Below are 18,987 nucleotides of genomic sequence, written 5' to 3' on the forward strand. Positions count from 1 at the left end.
TGGACTAGTATATATTTGTTTAGGGGCCAGCTGAAGGACGCCTCCGGGTGCGGGAATTTCTCGCTACATTGAAGACCTGTTGGTGACCCTCTGCTGTTGTTTTTTATTTGGTCGGGTTGTTGTCTCTTTGACACATTCCCCATTTCCATTCTCAATTTTATAATATAACAATGGCCATTTTCCTGACTTGGTACAGGACATTTTAAGAAAACAAAATGGTGGGTTGAACCTGGTTTTGTGGCATGCCAAACCTCTCACTTTAGTGGCAATGTTAAATATAACATTAAAATTACATGACAGGACTACAATACAAATAAATGGGAGAACATATAGGACAGAGAAACACACGAAAATGGCTAACAAAATGTACCAAGTTTAAAATTTAATACGCCAAATGTGCGTTTCGTTCACACAAGACTAACCAGGGACGCTCAGATGAAACAATTCGAAAGCCAAAACAGAAACAAAAGGTAAATGTTCATTAGATTTCAAACAGCGACCCCTTGTATATCTTTTCTTTTATTCCTAATTAAGATATTTCACATCAAGATTTCTGTTATCTTTACTGCGTGAATTTTCCCAGTATCCTCTTTTTCGAAGCAACCAATTAGTAACAACCCTTCACTGTCTATACACAGAGCATTAGGACATGCAATATTTATGTCAAGAACACACTGTAGCGCAATGAGAGTTCCTTTTGAATTTAAAACTAATAAGGCATGATTGTGTTTGTCAGATACCACGATATTATCGCTTGGAGTAACAGCAATTGACATTGGATTGAAGAACTCAAAGTTGTTAGGTCCGCAATACATAAACTTCAGCCGAAAATTTCTATCTGTAGCTACTATCTTTCCAGTATGGTTACTATCCGTCCAATCAATAACATAAATATTATTATTTGAGTCAGTGCGGATACGAGCTGGGTGTGTAAATAACTTTTCACCCTTGGTGTCGGTTTCTAATGTCATTTTTTTCTTGTGATCGATTCCAAAAAGAACAACTTGTCGTACGGAGAAATCATGAAGTGGAAATACCTCTCCTTGTTCACGTAGACCACATATCAATTCGTATTGCTTGTTTATGTGTAAAGCAAGTAACCTCATCGGTTTAGGATCCAAAACAGTCTCGACTTCTCCAGATGGCAATATTATAGAGATGGGACTTTCCGGTACAAAAGAAGGATGAGTAAAAAGAACGTTCCCGTTTTTGTTTACAGCAATGTCAAATGTAGGTATATCAATGGACATTATTGTTCGAACAGACATTTTTAGCATTTTACCCTTAATGAGTTTGAGACTTTTTTTAGATCCAACAATGTACACAATATCATCATCTGAGCATAACAAATTACCTACTGGCACATTTGTTGTATAAGAATGAAATATATATGAAATTACTTCAGATAAAACCTCAATAGAAGCAGATGGTTCCTCTTCTTTATTCAAAAAAGATATAACTTCGTGATCCTTTGTAGATTTCATCCTTTCGTGGATTCTGTTTTTACAGGAATCGCACATAAGTATATCGCACTCTTCGCATTTCCATGTTATTACGTTTTCGTTACAAAAGTTACATGATATCGGCACCTGTGCCTTTCTCATATGAGCAGTTGTCGATGGTCCTGCCATCATCACAATTATTACACCCAAAACAACCGTTACAAAAAATAACTTCCTTGTTCTATTTTAGGCCCCTGTTTAAACAGGCGAAAAATGCATAATGTTGGTTTGTTTATGATCTTTTTGTTTATTGAATTAGTGTGCAAACAGCATAACTAGTTTTGTACTTGAATCTTGACCATATATTTGATTAAGCAGTGACATGATACTATCTTTAAATATAATCTAATGCATTCATCATGTTAAAAGTGACTTTAATGGTTGTCTAGTCACATTGAGATACAATAAATAGGTCGAATCGATATCAGGTAACGATATCGAGCTATTGTAACATGTGTAATCTCTCGTTTATTTTATTTTTATATCTCATTTAGACAAAAGATCAACGTGTTTTTTCTCATTATTTGGTGTCCGTTGTCAGTCATTGTCGGTCATTTTATTCCACCAAACTTGTCCATAGTCATCATTGGTGTAAAAAAAACAATCCGATAACCCCGCCTCCAAATCAACAAGGCTAAAACATTACATGGGGAGAAATCCAAGATTCGTCTTTTATATCCATCTTATCGTTATTTGTCTATCGATACTTGATCAAAGAGGTCTCCGTAATATTTTGAATTCACGTAACTGTTCAATTAAAACATATATCGGTATTTATATGAATAATTTGGTTGCTGTATGAAAAGAAAATATATGACGCCACAATGGAAAAGTAATTGTTAAATGACGACGCTAGTTCAAGAGGCGCAGATTCTCGGGTCAAGCGGCGCAGGTTTCTAAACAGCGATAATGTTTAATACTGTTGAAACCCGCTTCAAAAAATTGAAAACAACACGTTGAATAATTCCCATGCGTCCGAAGCGCTTTTCTGGATTTACCTTCATCAGGAATGCTCAAAGCCAAACATTTGAAATCCGAGGATGTTTAAGTAACCGAAACCGTTGAAGAGCTATATGACAAAATACCTAAAATTTATAGCCAAATTCATCTAAAGTCAACTTTGCCTGAGGGAGTTGAAACCTTAGTTTCTTAATAATTTCAAAATTTATAAACGGACAATTTTAGAAAAGTTTGTTAAATCATGTCAGTACCGAAGTATTGACTACTGAGCTGATGATACCCTCGGGGACTGATAGTCCACCAGCAGAGGTATCGACCCAGTGTTGTAAAAAATTGAAAACAACACGTTGAATAATTTAAGCAATCCGTCAGTCGCATGTTCTGAGCTAAGATCTACTTCTGTTCATTTACATCAAATACCCTTTAATGACCAATTTTACCATTGTAAATTATAAAAGATGAATATATACACTTTAGCTAGCTAACATGATCAGCAATCTTGACAAGATCTACTAAAAAAGTACCATGGCCGAAATCGTCAGTCGACTCCTTATTGGAGTTTTTGCTCTTTTATGATGGTTTTACCATTTTTTACGTTTTGTGTTACTATGAACATATTATAGATAGTTAGAAACTTTAATTACTAAAACTTAACCATCATTTTGCTGAACTAATTGGTCAACTCTTTATGGGTTAAAGCCCTTAAACAATTGTAACATTATTTTTTTTTGCATTTTTGTCTGTTATCTTAAAAATATAAATAGAAAATAAATAGATAGAAATTTAGATATAAAAAAGTATCAGTAATATAAGTTTGAACATAATTTTATCTAGATACCAAGTCAAGAATATTGCAGTTGCTGTCCATTCGTTTGATGTGTTTGAGCTTTTGATTTTGCCATCTGATTAGGGTCTTTCTGGTTTGAATTTTCCTCGGAGTATTTTCAGGGACTTTATAGCTTGCTGTTCGGTGTTAGCCAAGGCTCTGTGTCGAAGACCGTACTTTGACCTATAATGGTTAGCTTTTACAAATTGTAACTCGTATGAGAGAGGTGTCATACGTTATCTTCTTATATCTAAAGCCTATGAAAGAATCAGAAAGACATAAGTCAAAATGGCTGAAACCGTTAGATATCTTCTATGTATTTTTGTTATTTTACTTTTTTCTGCCATTAAATGTCGATTTTTAACCCTTTTTGTTTAGGCAAAATCTACAGAAGATAGACAAGAACTGTAAAAAATAATAAAAATATAAGCAATTCAAGATCATCAAAAAAGAGATTTTAGTCATAAATTAAATTATTTCCTTCATATTTGGAAAGTGGCCATTGTTGAGGATTCATAAAGACCTAGTTTTGTAGAGCCACTACATAGATCACGAAGGAAAAAATAACACTTTTCTGGAATTTTGCTAATTCTTTTTTTTTTTTTCCTGCAAAAGGTTACAAAATAAACTAAGTTGAGAAGGAGGTTTGAGAAGCTCCCCTGATATAATGAATGTTGTGAGTAGTACTGATTTAAATGAACAATAGATAGACAATAAACATCTGCAAACAATAGGTTATTTAAACTGTGTAACTGAGTGGACTGTTTCAAATGAAACTCACGTATTGGTTTATTTTTCTATCTTCTGCAGACAGGAAAATAACCCTGAAGGTTCTTCTAAAGGGGTTAAAAATATGGCCGTTTTTACACCACAAAATCTTCTCCGAATACAGACGAACTGGTGCATCTAGAAAAGTTTAAAGACACTGCAGAACCTAGATGTATAGAAGTTATATGTGGTCTATGTTTCAAAAAATTAAAAACTTACCTGGTGTTTGATGTACATTTTTTCCAGTCTGCAGAAGACAGCAAAATAAACAAACGCATGTTTCATATGAAACGGTTCTCTCAAGAACACAGTTTAAATCACCTATTGTTCGCAAATGTCTATTGTCCATTTAAATCAATACTACTCACAATGTGAGGAAGGCTTCTCAAAACTCTTTCCCAGCTTAATTTATTTTGGCACCTTCTGCAGGAACGAAAAAAAAAGAATAGCAAAATCAAGAAAAGTATAATGTTGTCCAAAACATAAAATGCATTAAAATTTAAATATGTAGATCCTGGACATGCCACCTATTGTTTACTATGCATATTGTTTGTAATATTATGCCATATGTATACATGTACTTGTTTATACTGATGAGCTGTAAATAAAGAATAAAATTAGAAAGCACATATTATACACAAATTTATGGAAAACAAAATTTATTAAAAAAAATGTTTTCAAGGTAAATTCTTGTATCATAAGAGCTGAATCTCACAACTAAATATTGGAGAGGCAATTTCCTTTAGTAAACTGTTAACAAAATAAAACACTTGGTTATACAAATTTGTTATATAAATGATACAATTTATCACATTAAACAAGGTCCCATCATTGTGAATACTACATGTAGTTTCATGATTTTTCATTCAAGCTTTACATTTTCTTATTTTCATCTGGTCTATCAAAATCTATTTTCATATATATACAAGATTTGTAATCAGCAAGTAATCATATGAATGTAATCTTAATGTAATCTAAAAGTAATCATGATTACACCTGTTTTTTGCAATGTAATCGATTACATTACAATTACTTGTAATCAGAAATGGCATGATTACTGATTACATAGGATCACACTGCAAAATGTAATAAATTACAGCTGATTATGATTACCCCATGCCTGATTAGAAGTCGTTCCCTTTGATATAAACACAAACATTAACTTGTAAACTATGTAAAAGTTTCAAAGTCAATTAACCATGAAGAGGGGGTGGTGCTATATAATCTCCATGGAAACCATACTTGCAAATGCCAATAAATTTGCATACCAAATATCATTGACTCAACATTAGCAGTTGATCTTAAACTATTCTAATCTCAAACTAATACATGTAAACAAAGCAAAAGTTTCAGAGTCGATAGACCATGAATGAGGAGGTGGAGCAAAATAGTCTCTACGGAAATGAGATGTGCTAATGATTATACAGCTGTATACCAATTAAAATTGGTCTAACACTAATGGTTCTCCTTGAACTGACCTAATCACAAACTTATACATTTAAATAAGAAAATGTTCAAAGTCAAGACCGTGACTAAGGGGGCAGAGCCAAAAAATCTCCATGGAAATGAGATACGTCAATGCTTATAAAACTGTATACCTCATATCATTGACCTATTACAAGTGGTTCCCCATAAAAAACCTAATCACAAACTAATACATGTTGACTAAGCAAAAGTTTCAAAGTCAATAGACCATGACTGAGGAGGCAGAGCCAAATAGTCTCAATGGAAATGTGAAGTGTAAATGCTAATGCTAAAACAACTACATACCAAATATGATTGACCTACCACTTGCGGTTAACCATAATTAGACCAAAACTAATACGTTGTTGACAACGCTGAAACAGCAAACCTATATCTCACTTTTTGACTCTGTCAAGGTGAGACTATAATATCAGTGTTTAACTTCCCTGATTTGAACAGTCTTTACTTTGACACATACATGTTGGGGCAATCCAAACATTGTATACATCAGTATAATCAAAACAATATTAGACACACTTTCTGATTTTATTGTATGGTTGGGTTGCTATTTCATTAACATCAAAACCATTCTTTTCATTTGATATCATTTACACGGTTCCTATCAACCTTTAGCAAGAATATAACGTATTTGTCATAATCATAAGATTAAATGTCTCTTCTCAATTGCTTAACTAGTTCTAAGTAATAAATCACAATCTAACACATGTAATTACTAATGATGTTTATTAAAACTGAATAAGCTTGTAATTCATTACAATCTTAAACATAAAAGCAAAATACATTATAAATGTTTCATCTTATAATTGTGTAAAATAGATTAAATATATAAAAATTTATCACACTTAATTTAAATTTACTGTCGATTTATAAAATGAGACAAGTTTAACCTGCCCAAGAGGTCAATAAATGAAATCACTAAGGCAATGTTGACTTTAAGATCTTTATTACCATACTTTTCAATCTTTTTAGCTCCCAAACATTTTGTTTTTGGTTTGAAAACTTTGGTCTTTTCCATTTTCCATGTGTAATTGTTATTCTAGAAATATGTATTGTGAATTGAAGTCAAAATCATATGTTTTTGTATTTTGGCTTTTTGTGTAGGCTTCTTTAATGTTGGCAGTCAGACCTAATACATTTTTTGGGGGTAAATTAAGCACTGAATAATTTGACTTATTCCACATAGATAATTCAAAGTTTATGCAGGAAGACCTCACAAAATATAGCAAAGCAAATTATAGATTGCTGCCTAATACAATTCTGTCTTTTAAATGGCTAAATTGACAATGTCTTCATCCTTCACCTTCCTGAAAAGAAATGAAATTTTAATCATATTTTCATATCTAGAACCATACATTATCTTAAAATAACAAATTGATTTTAAAACATTATGCAGATTTATGTATTTTGTGCTATCAGAATATAGTGAAAAGCTCATACAATAAAAAGAATTGTAAAGGAATACAATTGAGAATGGAAATGGGAAATGCATCAAAGAGACAACAACCCAAAAAAGAGCAGACAACAGCTGTAGACCACCAAAGGGTCTTCAATGCAGGGAGAAAATCCCACACCTTATTAAGAACTTTTCAAAAAAAGTAAATATAAACAAAATATATAGATCGTTGTAATGGGTTTATGTGCCTGTCAAAAGTGAGGAACTCTGTCAAATGGTTATCATTCTGAAAACCGTACAATTTTATGTCCGTTGGAAGTTTAGATTTAATGGCATATTACAATAGTTTCTATTGAATTCATTTACAATTTAACTAAGGTACCAGTCTTTTTACTTTTGAATTACAGCAAACTAATACATCACAAATACTTATACATGTAATAGATATTTGTAAAAAAATTGTAATAGATTTTTTTTAAATATTGTAATTTGACTCAGATTGTATTAGTAAGTTTTTATCATTTCATAAAAAATATTTTACAAACCTGTGATTCTCCATAAAAGTATACATCTAACAATTCACTGGCTTGGTGTCTGATTGTATCATTATTGTGGTAATCTAAAGCTTCTAGTCTTGTCACTCCATCACACTCCTCAAATACATGACAACCCTATAATGCAGAGGGTGAAGAAATTAAGAAAGTTTTGCCTTTGGGATTCATATTTATTTATGAATTATCTCCCTTTTGGGAACTAATTTACATTATATTCAAAGGCTGAAATTGCAATTATTTCCTAAAATCAAATAAAATAACATTTGCTAAAATGCAGAATTTTTTTAATTCCGTCATTTAATTATTTTCCTACCATTTGAAGATGTCAGGACAAAGTTTTCTTAAATAATTTTTACTACAAACTATTCAATACGTAACACATACATAAACACATATTTTACCAATATCAATACTTTGGGTTTTTTTGGCACTTTTTATCAGCATTACATTTTACTTTTTATATATTATATTCCTTAATATTGTTGTTCTATTCCCGTTCCAGGATGATAATTTCACGGACTAAATTTTCTGCTCTCCCTTGACACCATTTGTGAGTATGGTCTTGAGGAAACAGTGATAGTCCGTCTGAAGAGGACGATAAATGGCTGACCCGTGTTAAGAGAGAGCCATATCTCTTGCACGCAAAAGACACCCTTGTAGATTTCGAAAAAGAGCAGGCTAATGCCACTACAAGGCAAAGTGGAAAGGGATTAATATAAGTTTCAATAATTTGTTTCCCAATCCACTATAAATAAATATGTTTAAACTAATTTTGTTGTTGTACATTAACTACATATGGAGCTTAGTGGTTAAAAAATAGTTCATATTCGAAGCTCCAAAATGCTTAAAGCCATCTGTGTAAGACACTCATAGGTAGTCAAAGTCATCCAACTCTTGGTAGTACATCTAATATCACGGACCTACTGTGGATTCAGAAATATTCGCAGAATAACAATTTTCAGAGTTTTCTTGAGATTAGGGGAACGACAAGGTTCTTTAAAGTTGCAAAGAATTACAAATTTTCTTATGAATTGTATGTGGACTTTGGAAAAACAACAAAAATGTAAGAATCCACGAAGAATAATTGAATCCACAGTATGATCTTGGTCTCTAAAATGTTTACCTCCAACAACTTAAACTTACATTTTGAGTCATTCTGAGTGCCATTTCTACTAAGGATAGACCTAAATTTAGTATTTCTACATCTGAAGACTTTAAAACTGGTGTAACTTGCTGTAGAACTCCATTGTCAACAAGGTAGCTACAGATTTCTTCTCCATGAATGGCTAAATTACATAACACATACAATGCCTGAAATTACATAACACATACAATGCCTGAAATTACATAACACATACAATGCCTGAAATTACATAACACATACAATACCTGAAATTAAATAACAAGACATAATGTACCATTACACAGAACTCTGCCAATTGGTTATAACATGATATGCCAACACATGGAACCCAGCCTATTAATAGTCATTATTGTTTATTTGAAACAGTTTACCTTTCAAAGGAATTTACAAGATATCAGTTTTCAGGTTTATGAAATATTCAGTTTAAAAAAGTTTTCATTGTGTGAAAATAGCCTTTGCACAAATAAATCATAGTTGGCTCTTCAAAGAAAAAAACTATTCATAGGTTCATGTTATCTGTTCAAAATCTAATATTGACACTGTGATATCATTGCTTTACAATATCAGGTGTCAATCATAAATACTTATGGTTGCATTTAAGATCTGAACTGAATAGTACCCTCTTATAAGACTGTGACATAAAAATGTAACCAATAACCATCCTCCTTATAAAACTACCATTCTGGCATTACAATTAGTTAATATTCTTACAAACCATGCATGTTATCAAAGGGGAAGTTATTTTCTGACTTATGACACATATTTATTATGGATTATCTCCCTTTGGTAGTTTAATTTTAATGTGTACTTAGGCATTAAACATTTAATTGCTATTCCACTTTTGAAAATATAGGGATATATTGAGATAGGGTATAAGTTGTCATTATTAGCATTTCTATATTGCATTTGATTGGCTAATTGCTAAAAGGTTTCTTAAAACATACTTCCATTTTGATATCAAAAGCAGCAGGTACTTGCTCCAGGATTTGGTGTAATAAAGGACTATGTGTTACTGCTGAACAGGCTTTAGATTCACCTATAATACAGAAGAGGGTATGGAAAATGTATACATGCAACAATAACATTAGCCAAGACTCAAGGCAAGTTGTATGGTTTAAATATTATTAAGAAAGTTTTTCATGGGTTTTGCTCATTGTTGAAGGGCGTATGGTGACTTTCAGTTGAAATTGTATGTCCTATGGACTCTGGTGAAGAACTGTCTCTATAGCAATTATCTTATCTGTAGTACCTCATGTCATTGGAAAAAAAACCATCTACTTGATATAGCTTTTTCAATATCAGGCAACGTATCAACCCTCAACTAACATTATTCCTCGAGCAGAGCTCTTGAGATTATATTGGTGTATTGCTTCGATATGGATATAAATTTGAAAAAAACATATGATTCTCTCTATCTATTCAATATTATATTACAGTAAAGTACAAAATAATTATCTTACTTGTTAAATTAGATAAAACCCATAATGTTTCTTTCTTAACATGTCTGTGATTGGATGATAAGTATGTGCCTAATACAGGAAGTAGTTGTTGGTTCTCACATGCCATAACTGTGTACTCGTCTGGACCACTACACAGGTTACCAAGGCAACGTAGCAATGGGGTTACAACCTATTACAATTACAAAGCATGAGCATGACAGAAAACAGATGTTTGGAACAATTATTTGGAAGCATGGTGACGGTATCTATTAAAATAGCACATAATTCAATGCCACAAATCCAAATGCAACATACTGTGGATTCATTTATTTTCTAGGGATAAGTGAAAATGTATTTAGTAGATTTGTGATTTCATAGATAGCAACTAGCATTTATGAACAATCCACAAATTTTTGTCATTAAAAAGTACTCAATATGCTAAATAGAGGTTTTGAGAGTTATGTCTGTCAATTCAATATGGGATTTTAAAAAATATGCATGTCTTTATGATGTCATTTGTCAGGTTACTTAACTACTATTTTTCTGTACTCATGGGTGTAAAAAAACGATTCCCCGCTCTGGAACAGTACCAAAATAATTTTATGTATGCTTCTTGCTAAAATTCAAATATTATTTTTTTTAATATTTTTATACCTGATATTGTTTTATATATGCATGAAATGTGTAAATAATGATAGGATCATATATTTGTTTTTGTGAAGATGACATTTTTTGTGTGCAAAAAATTATATTTTAAATGTGAAATATATGGGAATAAATGGAAACAACACTGTTATCTATATATTCTTTTTCAGAATTATAACTTACCGTTGCTATATGTGGTTGCACCTCAGATAACTGTATCAACAATACAACTATTTGTGTCAAAACACCATTTTTCACAATTTCTTCAGAGAATTCACCACTTAAAGCAAAGAAAAAGCATTTAAATAAATTTTACTTCACAATATTGGATATGAATTGTTTTACAGTATTTCAAATAATAACATGCATATAACATTTACATTTAATCAATATAATGTTTACAATAAAAATGTTTGTCTTAATGACAGCTAAATTTAATTGAGTCTTCTGAAAGACACAATATTTATTATAGAAAAGGTTTATGTCTAAATTTGAATAAATGGTTGCAAACATTTCTACAAAGTTACATAGTTTTATAAAATTTTGTCTCTTTACGAAATGCTTCAGTTCAGATATTTCAGTCAGTATTCAGTAACTCTACCTTGAGGCTAGATAAGTGAAAACCCACGAGACCTCTGACAGTATATTGACATTGTCTGGATGATAGACGAAATGTGGTAGTAACACTGTTATAACCTGACTCAGTATTCAGTTAACCTACCTTGAGGCTAGATAAGTGAAGACCCACGACACCTCTGACAGTATATTGACATTGTCTGGATGATAGACGAAATGTGGTAGTAACACTGTTATAACCTGACTCAGTATTCAGTTAACCTACCTTGAGGCTAGATAAGTGAAGACCCACGACACCTCTGACAGTATATTGACATTGTCTGGATGATAGACGAAATGTGGTAGTAACACTGTTATATCCTGACTCAGTATTCAGTTAACCTACCTTGAGGCTAGATAAGTGAAGACCCACGACACCTCTGACAGTATATTGACATTGTCTGGATGATAGACGAAATGTGGTAGTAACACTGTTATAACCTGACTCAGTATTCAGTTAACCTACCTTGAGGCTAGATAAGTGAAGACCCACGACACCTCTGACAGTATATTGACATTGTCTGGATGATAGACGAAATGTGGTAGTAACACTGTTATAACCTGACTCAGTATTCAGTTAACCTACCTTGAGGCTAGATAAGTGAAGACCCACGACACCTCTGACAGTATATTGACATTGTCTGGATGATAGACGAAATGTGGTAGTAACACTGTTATAACCTGACTCAGTATTCAGTTAACCTACCTTGAGGCTAGATAAGTGAAGACCCACGACACCTCTGACAGTATATTGACATTGTCTGGATGATAGACGAAATGTGGTAGTAACACTGTTATAACCTGACTCAGTATTCAGTTAACCTACCTTGAGGCTAGATAAGTGAAGACCCACGACACCTCTGACAGTATATTGACATTGTCTGGATGGTAGATGAAATGTGGCAGTAATGCTGAAATAACCTGTCCCTGTACCATCTCCCTAAAATATATCAACAGTTATTACAATAAATTTAAAAGAACAAATCTGAAAATCGTATATAAGAAAGGCAGCTTTTTTTAACAAATCCCCAAAATATTATAAAATTTAAGTAAATTAATCTGATTATATCTAATACAGTTAGTGCATAACATGTATGAAATGCAGTTATTTTGATGATTCAAGTCCCACAACTCTTGAATTATAAACAAAAATTTGGAAATTAAAAGGGAGTTTGCTTTTAACAAACCCCCAAATAAACAAAAGTTTCAAGTAAATCGATCTCAGTAAACTGTATTTATTGCTGGACATGTGAAAAACTTACTTTTATCTGATGGTTGATGTCCCATAACTCTGTAACGACCATCAAGATATTTTTTGAAACAACAGTGTAAAGTTTCAATCAAAACAAACTTGTCCAATATATGTGATATATAGCCTCAAACAATTTAACTATGGAACAACAAACTGAAACTTTTTAAAACAGAAAGTGAGCTTTTATCCATTGATTAAGCACAAGTTTTTTTATAAAATTTTATCAAAGCATTATCTCCCCTTTTATACAAAGTGTAGATTTAGGGACAGACGACCAAGCTTTACTTGTCAATATTTTAATCAGCTGACACGTTATCTAACCTTTGCATTAACTTTAAATTGTTACCACATTTTCATTTAATAAAAATCCATTCAGGCTTCACAAGTATCAATTTTTTTAATATCCAAAATATACAATTCAAACATCCTACCTTGAGATTTCAATGCATTCCTTGGCCAAGTTTGACAAAGCAAAAGCTGCAGACTGGACAACAGCAGGATGTTGGGACTGAAATAAAGCAAATCTTTTACTGCAAGGAAAACTCAGAGAAAATGTTCATTGCAAAAAACAACAGTGAGATTTTTAATATTCTTTCTTTCATTCTTAACTAATTTACTCCTTCATGTTTCAACTGTGTTCCTGATCATATAAAATAAATTTGGGTTTAATTTTATAAATCATCTTTAATGTTTAACATGAGTTATGTTATCTCTGATTGGATACAACAACTATTGCACATTCTATTTAAGAATAGGTTTCTCAGGTTTTCTGAGAAAACTTCTATCAATGTTTACCAACAATGCCTCATACACTTATACTGAGATATTAATACCGGTAAGTTGATTTGATATCCGAATGCTATGTATCCTATCAAGAATATAATGTCTCAAAATCATGTAGCCTTTAAGACTAAAAGGTCTTTAAATGTTGTAATAGCCATTAGAGAAATTAACATAGTGAAGGAACTTTATCTAAGGATCCTTATTAACCTTAGTTTAAACATATCTATTCATAGTGGATTGGGAAACAAGTTTTGCAACTTATATTAATCTCTTTCCACTTTGCAGGTGCGAGTGCTGCCTTGTAGCGGCATTAGCCTACTCTTTTTCGAAATCTACAAGGGTGTGTTTAACGTGCAAGAGATATGGCTCTCTCCATTAATTAACACGGGTCAGCCATTTATCGTCCCCTTCCGACAGACTATCATCGTTTCCTTAAGACTTGTCTGTACATGTGTTAATAGATATGGTTTATATGTTTTAAAATTTCATGTTTCAAGTTAAGCATATAACATTTATTGAAAAAAAGCAAGCATTTCAATTGGTATTAAAATCATTTTAGTTTAGTTGGTTTGCAAAAAAATAAGCACAACTATTTCTGAGTATTCATTGATAATGATATCTAACTTATACACATTTTTCTTCAATGTAAATCTCATATTAGACTAACCTGTAGCAATTTAATTAATGGTGCAACCACACCCTGAGCTCGGACCATATTTCTGCATTCTTGACTGTCACCTGCCAAATTACCTAGGGCCCAAGCACTCTGGTCCTATAAAAATAAAACATAAGGTAAAGATAGTCAACAGCTGCTCCTAAAACTCACGAAATTATTCAATACTGTGGATTCGTTTATTTTCGTGGGTATCAATTTTCGCTGATTGAGGAAAACTTTTTCATGATTTAGTTATCTCTTAATTATACATGCTATACAAAGCCTATATAAAATTTGTAACTTTTTGAACATTTGAGTTTGTGGTTCACCTGTTCCCACGAAAATTGGTTTCCAATGAATAATAATGAATCCGCAGTACATGTAGTAAGAATCGTGAATATCATATGAAAAAAGCTATGAGAAGAGAAACGTTTTAGTACTGAAAGCATTAGTTTTGAGGAATTACATCTGTTTGAGACTAAACTTCAGATTGATCTACAAAAAAAATAAGTTAACAACTTCTTTTTACAACTGTTTTTAATTAGAAATGTTGGTTATATGGCTCTTTGTCCCATCAAACAAAAATTCACAGAGAAAACAACCTTTTAGTTGATTTTTATTTTTTTTAAAGGGTCCTTCAAGGTTTGGTTACAGAAAGGAAATGTTCATGTTAAATCCATAATAAACTGCATTTATATTTGATTGTTTTTTATTGTTGTAAAAACGACAAAACCAAACTTTAATCCCATCAACCTCCACCTGTATTTCATGTCTTTCTAAGTTATCAGTTATTTTTGATTAATCAGTATATTGCATTCTCCTCTAGTGGTTGTTGTTGGTGGATAGTTGTCTCATTGGCAATCTTTATATTGTTATAAGGATTTTACACACTTCACAGTTGGTAAATAAATAGCAGCTGAAGAAAAATACCACTAATACAAACACATTACATATTTACAATAAACATGAAAATTTCTGTGTGATGGTTATTTTTGCTTATTTCACAATCATGAATACTCTGCATAAAAAATCTGACATTCATAATAATTTGCAAAATTTAACTTAATTCATGAAAAAGAGGCATTTAAAGTTTCATATTTCAGGATTGGGTGTAACATTGTTAAAGGTTACCAGTAAGCATTGAAATAGTAAAATATCAATCTGCAAAAATTTTCACATTTAAAATATTAATCTTCTTCTCGTAGAATAGATTAGTACCTGTAAGAGAAAGTTCTGACTACTTAAGTAAGCTACTAAGTATGGAGCTACATATTTAGAGATTAACATGGCCTGGTCATGACTTCCTGCTGATATGTTTGTAATACACCATCCAGCTTCTAGCTGTAAATCTGAATTTGTTCCTGTATATAGTCCAACCAGTGTGTGTATAATGTTTTCCTCACTAGAAAAAATCAAATTTCATTATCAATTAATTATAAAGTTGAATAAACACTGATAACACAGAGAATTTTTTTAGCATGCGTAGCTAAGTAGCTTAATTACTTACTTTATCTCTAAAGGCAGATTGATTTATTATTGGTGTTTAATGTCTCTTTCGATAGTATAAGCTTTATCACAGCAGTCACTGTTTAATGATGAAGTAAGCAAGGCTGCAAGAGTATCAAGAGAGAACCATGCAGGAAAAACCGACAACCCTAGTCAACTTTCATTAGAGACAAACACACCTGCCATGTACTCCGTTCAAACTCACAACTTCAGTGTTGACAGATAGAGATACAGTAGACAAACAAATTACACTACAACTCACTAAGGGCATAAATATAATGTCCTGTCATATCAAAGAGTGATATACAACAAATATGATCAGGAACTGTGAATGAACCCCAGCCCTGCAATTTCAATTATCTCCCCTTTAACATTGATTTTCAATTGAATCCCCTTGTATGTTTTTTTCGTGCACCATATTGTATATTGACCAATCAAAGGCCCTGAATAATGATAATTTACTTGCCTTACAAATGCATCAATGTACACTGTTCCTTGTGAAAATGCCTGTCTTAAAAGTTTTAAAGCTGCTAAAGTGTTAGTTCCAGACTTCTTTAAATTAGCTGTTATGGTTTTTACCTAAAAAAAATAACACTTGTAAATGAAATGTAACAGCATATCCATTTCTACTTCACATTAAAAAACAGTAAAAGCAATGTCACACTGATATATTAAATCAAGATCAAAGTTTTTTTTTTTCTAAAATAGAATTGAATAAACCTTGTCATGGTTATTGTATAAAATGCTTTCATAATTTTTTTATATTTTGAAATTAAAAGTAATCTCTTTACTGTCCTAAACACATTGCACAATGTATCTTAATATTGAACTTTCTTGAAAACTGATAATTTGATTCCATGGAAACTTTTATCTTAATGTCAGAACATCTATTATAAATTTTTAGTTTTTTGTGTGGTGTTATGTGGATTGATGTTGGTCTTGTTTTGTTTTTTTACCCATGGTGTTGTCTGTGTTTTTTTCATTGCCTCCTTTGTATCACTTTCCAAATTGTTGTACTTCTCATAAAACAAAATATTCAACTTTTTCACAGACAATTTTGCCACCCAGTAATTTAAACTACAGCCATTAAAATTGCCTGTACATGTCATTTACATACATGTACATAATTTACTAAAATAAACTATCCATACCTCACTTATACTGTATTCATCTGTAATTTCTTCTCCTTCAGCTAAACGAAATCTTTTTGAGCTTAGTAATTTATCTTTCTTTTCTTTTCTTAAAGCTGAAAATAAAAAAAATCATGTGGTTCCTTATTATAATTATGGTTATGCATTATGCAACACAAACAGATCCAAAAAATATGTGACACAACTCAAAATGATATCTTATTTTAAAACTAGTACATGTAGTACTGTTCTCATAGAGTTATATCTTGCCTGTACATGTAATTTTGAAAGTATAAATTACAGTTTGAATGCTACATGTAGCAATTTTTTTCTTTGCTGGCTGTTTGTACATACATGTATATTGACTTACTGTAGATGAGCATGTGGTCAGGGTTTTGATTTGTATTAGGCAGTGGCTATTTTGCCGGCTCCGGCAAAATAGCGATTTGTATACAGTTTTGCTATTTTGCCGGTCTTGATTAAGATTGAAATAGAAGTATAGAAATTAATAATAGAAAAAATATAGAAACATACACTTTAATGTGAAATCCCTATACAACTACATGTATGTCTTACTTAAACATTTATACAAAACTTGTATATTAAGATTGATATTCTTTACTTAAAAATTAACATCTTGTTATTGATACTAGTACATTTTTTCTTTAATATGAAGTAAAAAAAAAAAAGAAGCATTAATATTAAAATAGATACTAGTCTAGAAATTTGTTCTTTCATGAATAGGAAGTCTAAAAAAAAAGCTTACAATATTAATATTTATACTTGTACTATTTCTATATGCATCATGAGAACAATATTTTGTTTATCCATTGCACCATAGACTATAGATTATTATTAAAGTTTTGTATGGTTTTCATGAATTCTATAGTCCTCGTTTCACGTTTCAAAGTACTCCAAAAAACCGGCTGTAGCTCTTCATTTTATAAGTCAAAAATAATGCAAGTTTGTTTGATAACAAATTTGTTATTTTCCGTATTTTTTTCAATGTTCAACAGGAATTAATGTATGTTAATGTAATTAAATGAGTGCATTTTGTATTAATATTTGCTCTTTTGGGAGATATTTGAACTTTGTCAGATTTTCAGTTTTAACTTGCATGCAAGGTGCATAGGGTTTCTCTGAGCTGTGAAAGACTCCTGATGAAGTTGAACAGATCTTTCATATAGAATTATGAATTCCCGCAAATTTATCTGATATTAAAACAAAAAGTATCATATCCATGAAAAAAAAATATACAGACTTTGTCCTCTTCTGTTTTCAAATAACTGCCTTATAAAAGAAAGGAGTAGGTCCGGTAAGGACCGATTTTGGCCTCAAATTTCAGGTTCATCTGACGAAAGATTTTGACCTCTTTTTAAACACTTAAGTGTCTATTTCATTTGATTCAGTTAGTTTTTGTGAAAGGTTTTAACTGATTTAGTCATTAAAAACGATCCGATTCAAGCTCAAAATGAAAAATCTACCAAATTTGTTAAAAAATATCACTTTTCAGATGGTTTTTGTCAAAAATGAAAGTGGCCGCATCCGTGTTCATCCTAAACCTTTATATATGTTATGTATTATCATAAAATACAACTCTCATTCCAATATTAAGGATGAACAGGAATGCGGCCACTTTCGTTTTAAGCGAAAACCGTCTAAAATTTAACTAAAATGATAGAATTGTGAAGATTTCAGTAATTTAGCATGACTTAGTGGTGCTAGTACTCGATATATGTGCATTGTATTGTCAAAAACAGCCCATAATTATGTAGCAGAAGCATTCTACTGTCCAACAAATAACTAAAAGTTTACATTTTAACAATTTGGTAAAACTGCAATATTTTGGGGCCAAAAAGGGGTCTTACCGGACCTTCTCCTTTACACTAAATACAGTGACACAAATTACGTTTTTAACCTATTTTCAATCATTTACTCAAAATATTAAGGTGACTGTTGTGTATCTTGTGTAAAGTGAAACCTCGAACTGCTGAAGCCAGAAACGAAAAACAGACATTAGTCATTAGATACAAAAACTTGAACATAAAACAAACAGGTTGCCAAATTTCCTACCAATTTCTTCACTTCTATTTCTATTTCGTATTGTATCAACGTCATCTGTCTTGTGTTTATATTGAGCTTTTCTGTCCATCACAGAAAAAAATAAGGGAAGGTTTGGGAAGGGAAAGCAACCAACGCTTTATAATCCCTTGAAGATTTATCTTAAAACCAATTCAACATAAAAAAGATTGCGATACTTTGTACTGTTGAGTCAATATTTTGTGGAGTAAAAGGAATATATAAATGATTCGATAATAGTACTGTAGTGA

General features: G+C 31.6%; 2 protein-coding genes across 2 annotated transcripts; both read right to left on the reverse strand.

Moving 5' to 3' along the window:
• Positions 1 to 539: 539 nt before the first annotated feature.
• On the reverse strand, positions 540 to 1,631 carry LOC139526401 (uncharacterized). Its single transcript, XM_071321545.1, has one exon. The coding sequence runs from the start codon at positions 1,629 to 1,631 to the stop codon at positions 540 to 542; it is 1,092 nt and encodes a 363-aa protein (XP_071177646.1).
• A 4,619-nt stretch (positions 1,632 to 6,250) lies between these two features.
• LOC139527699 (uncharacterized) lies at positions 6,251 to 18,869 on the reverse strand. The gene is made up of 13 exons (XM_071323322.1): positions 18,731 to 18,869; positions 16,679 to 16,773; positions 15,994 to 16,106; positions 15,240 to 15,423; positions 14,034 to 14,138; positions 13,015 to 13,091; positions 12,158 to 12,271; positions 10,900 to 10,996; positions 10,093 to 10,261; positions 9,577 to 9,668; positions 8,632 to 8,799; positions 7,480 to 7,605; positions 6,251 to 6,845 (listed from the first exon to the last, which is right to left on the reverse strand). Exons 1-13 carry the CDS (start codon positions 18,807 to 18,809, stop codon positions 6,831 to 6,833), a joined length of 1,434 nt encoding a protein of 477 aa, XP_071179423.1. The 5' UTR covers positions 18,810 to 18,869; the 3' UTR covers positions 6,251 to 6,830.
• Positions 18,870 to 18,987: the final 118 nt, after the last annotated feature.

The sequence above is a fragment of the Mytilus edulis genome, chromosome 6 (genome assembly GCF_963676685.1).
Source record: "Mytilus edulis chromosome 6, xbMytEdul2.2, whole genome shotgun sequence".
In the NCBI taxonomy this organism is placed as follows: Eukaryota; Metazoa; Mollusca; class Bivalvia; order Mytilida; family Mytilidae; genus Mytilus; species Mytilus edulis.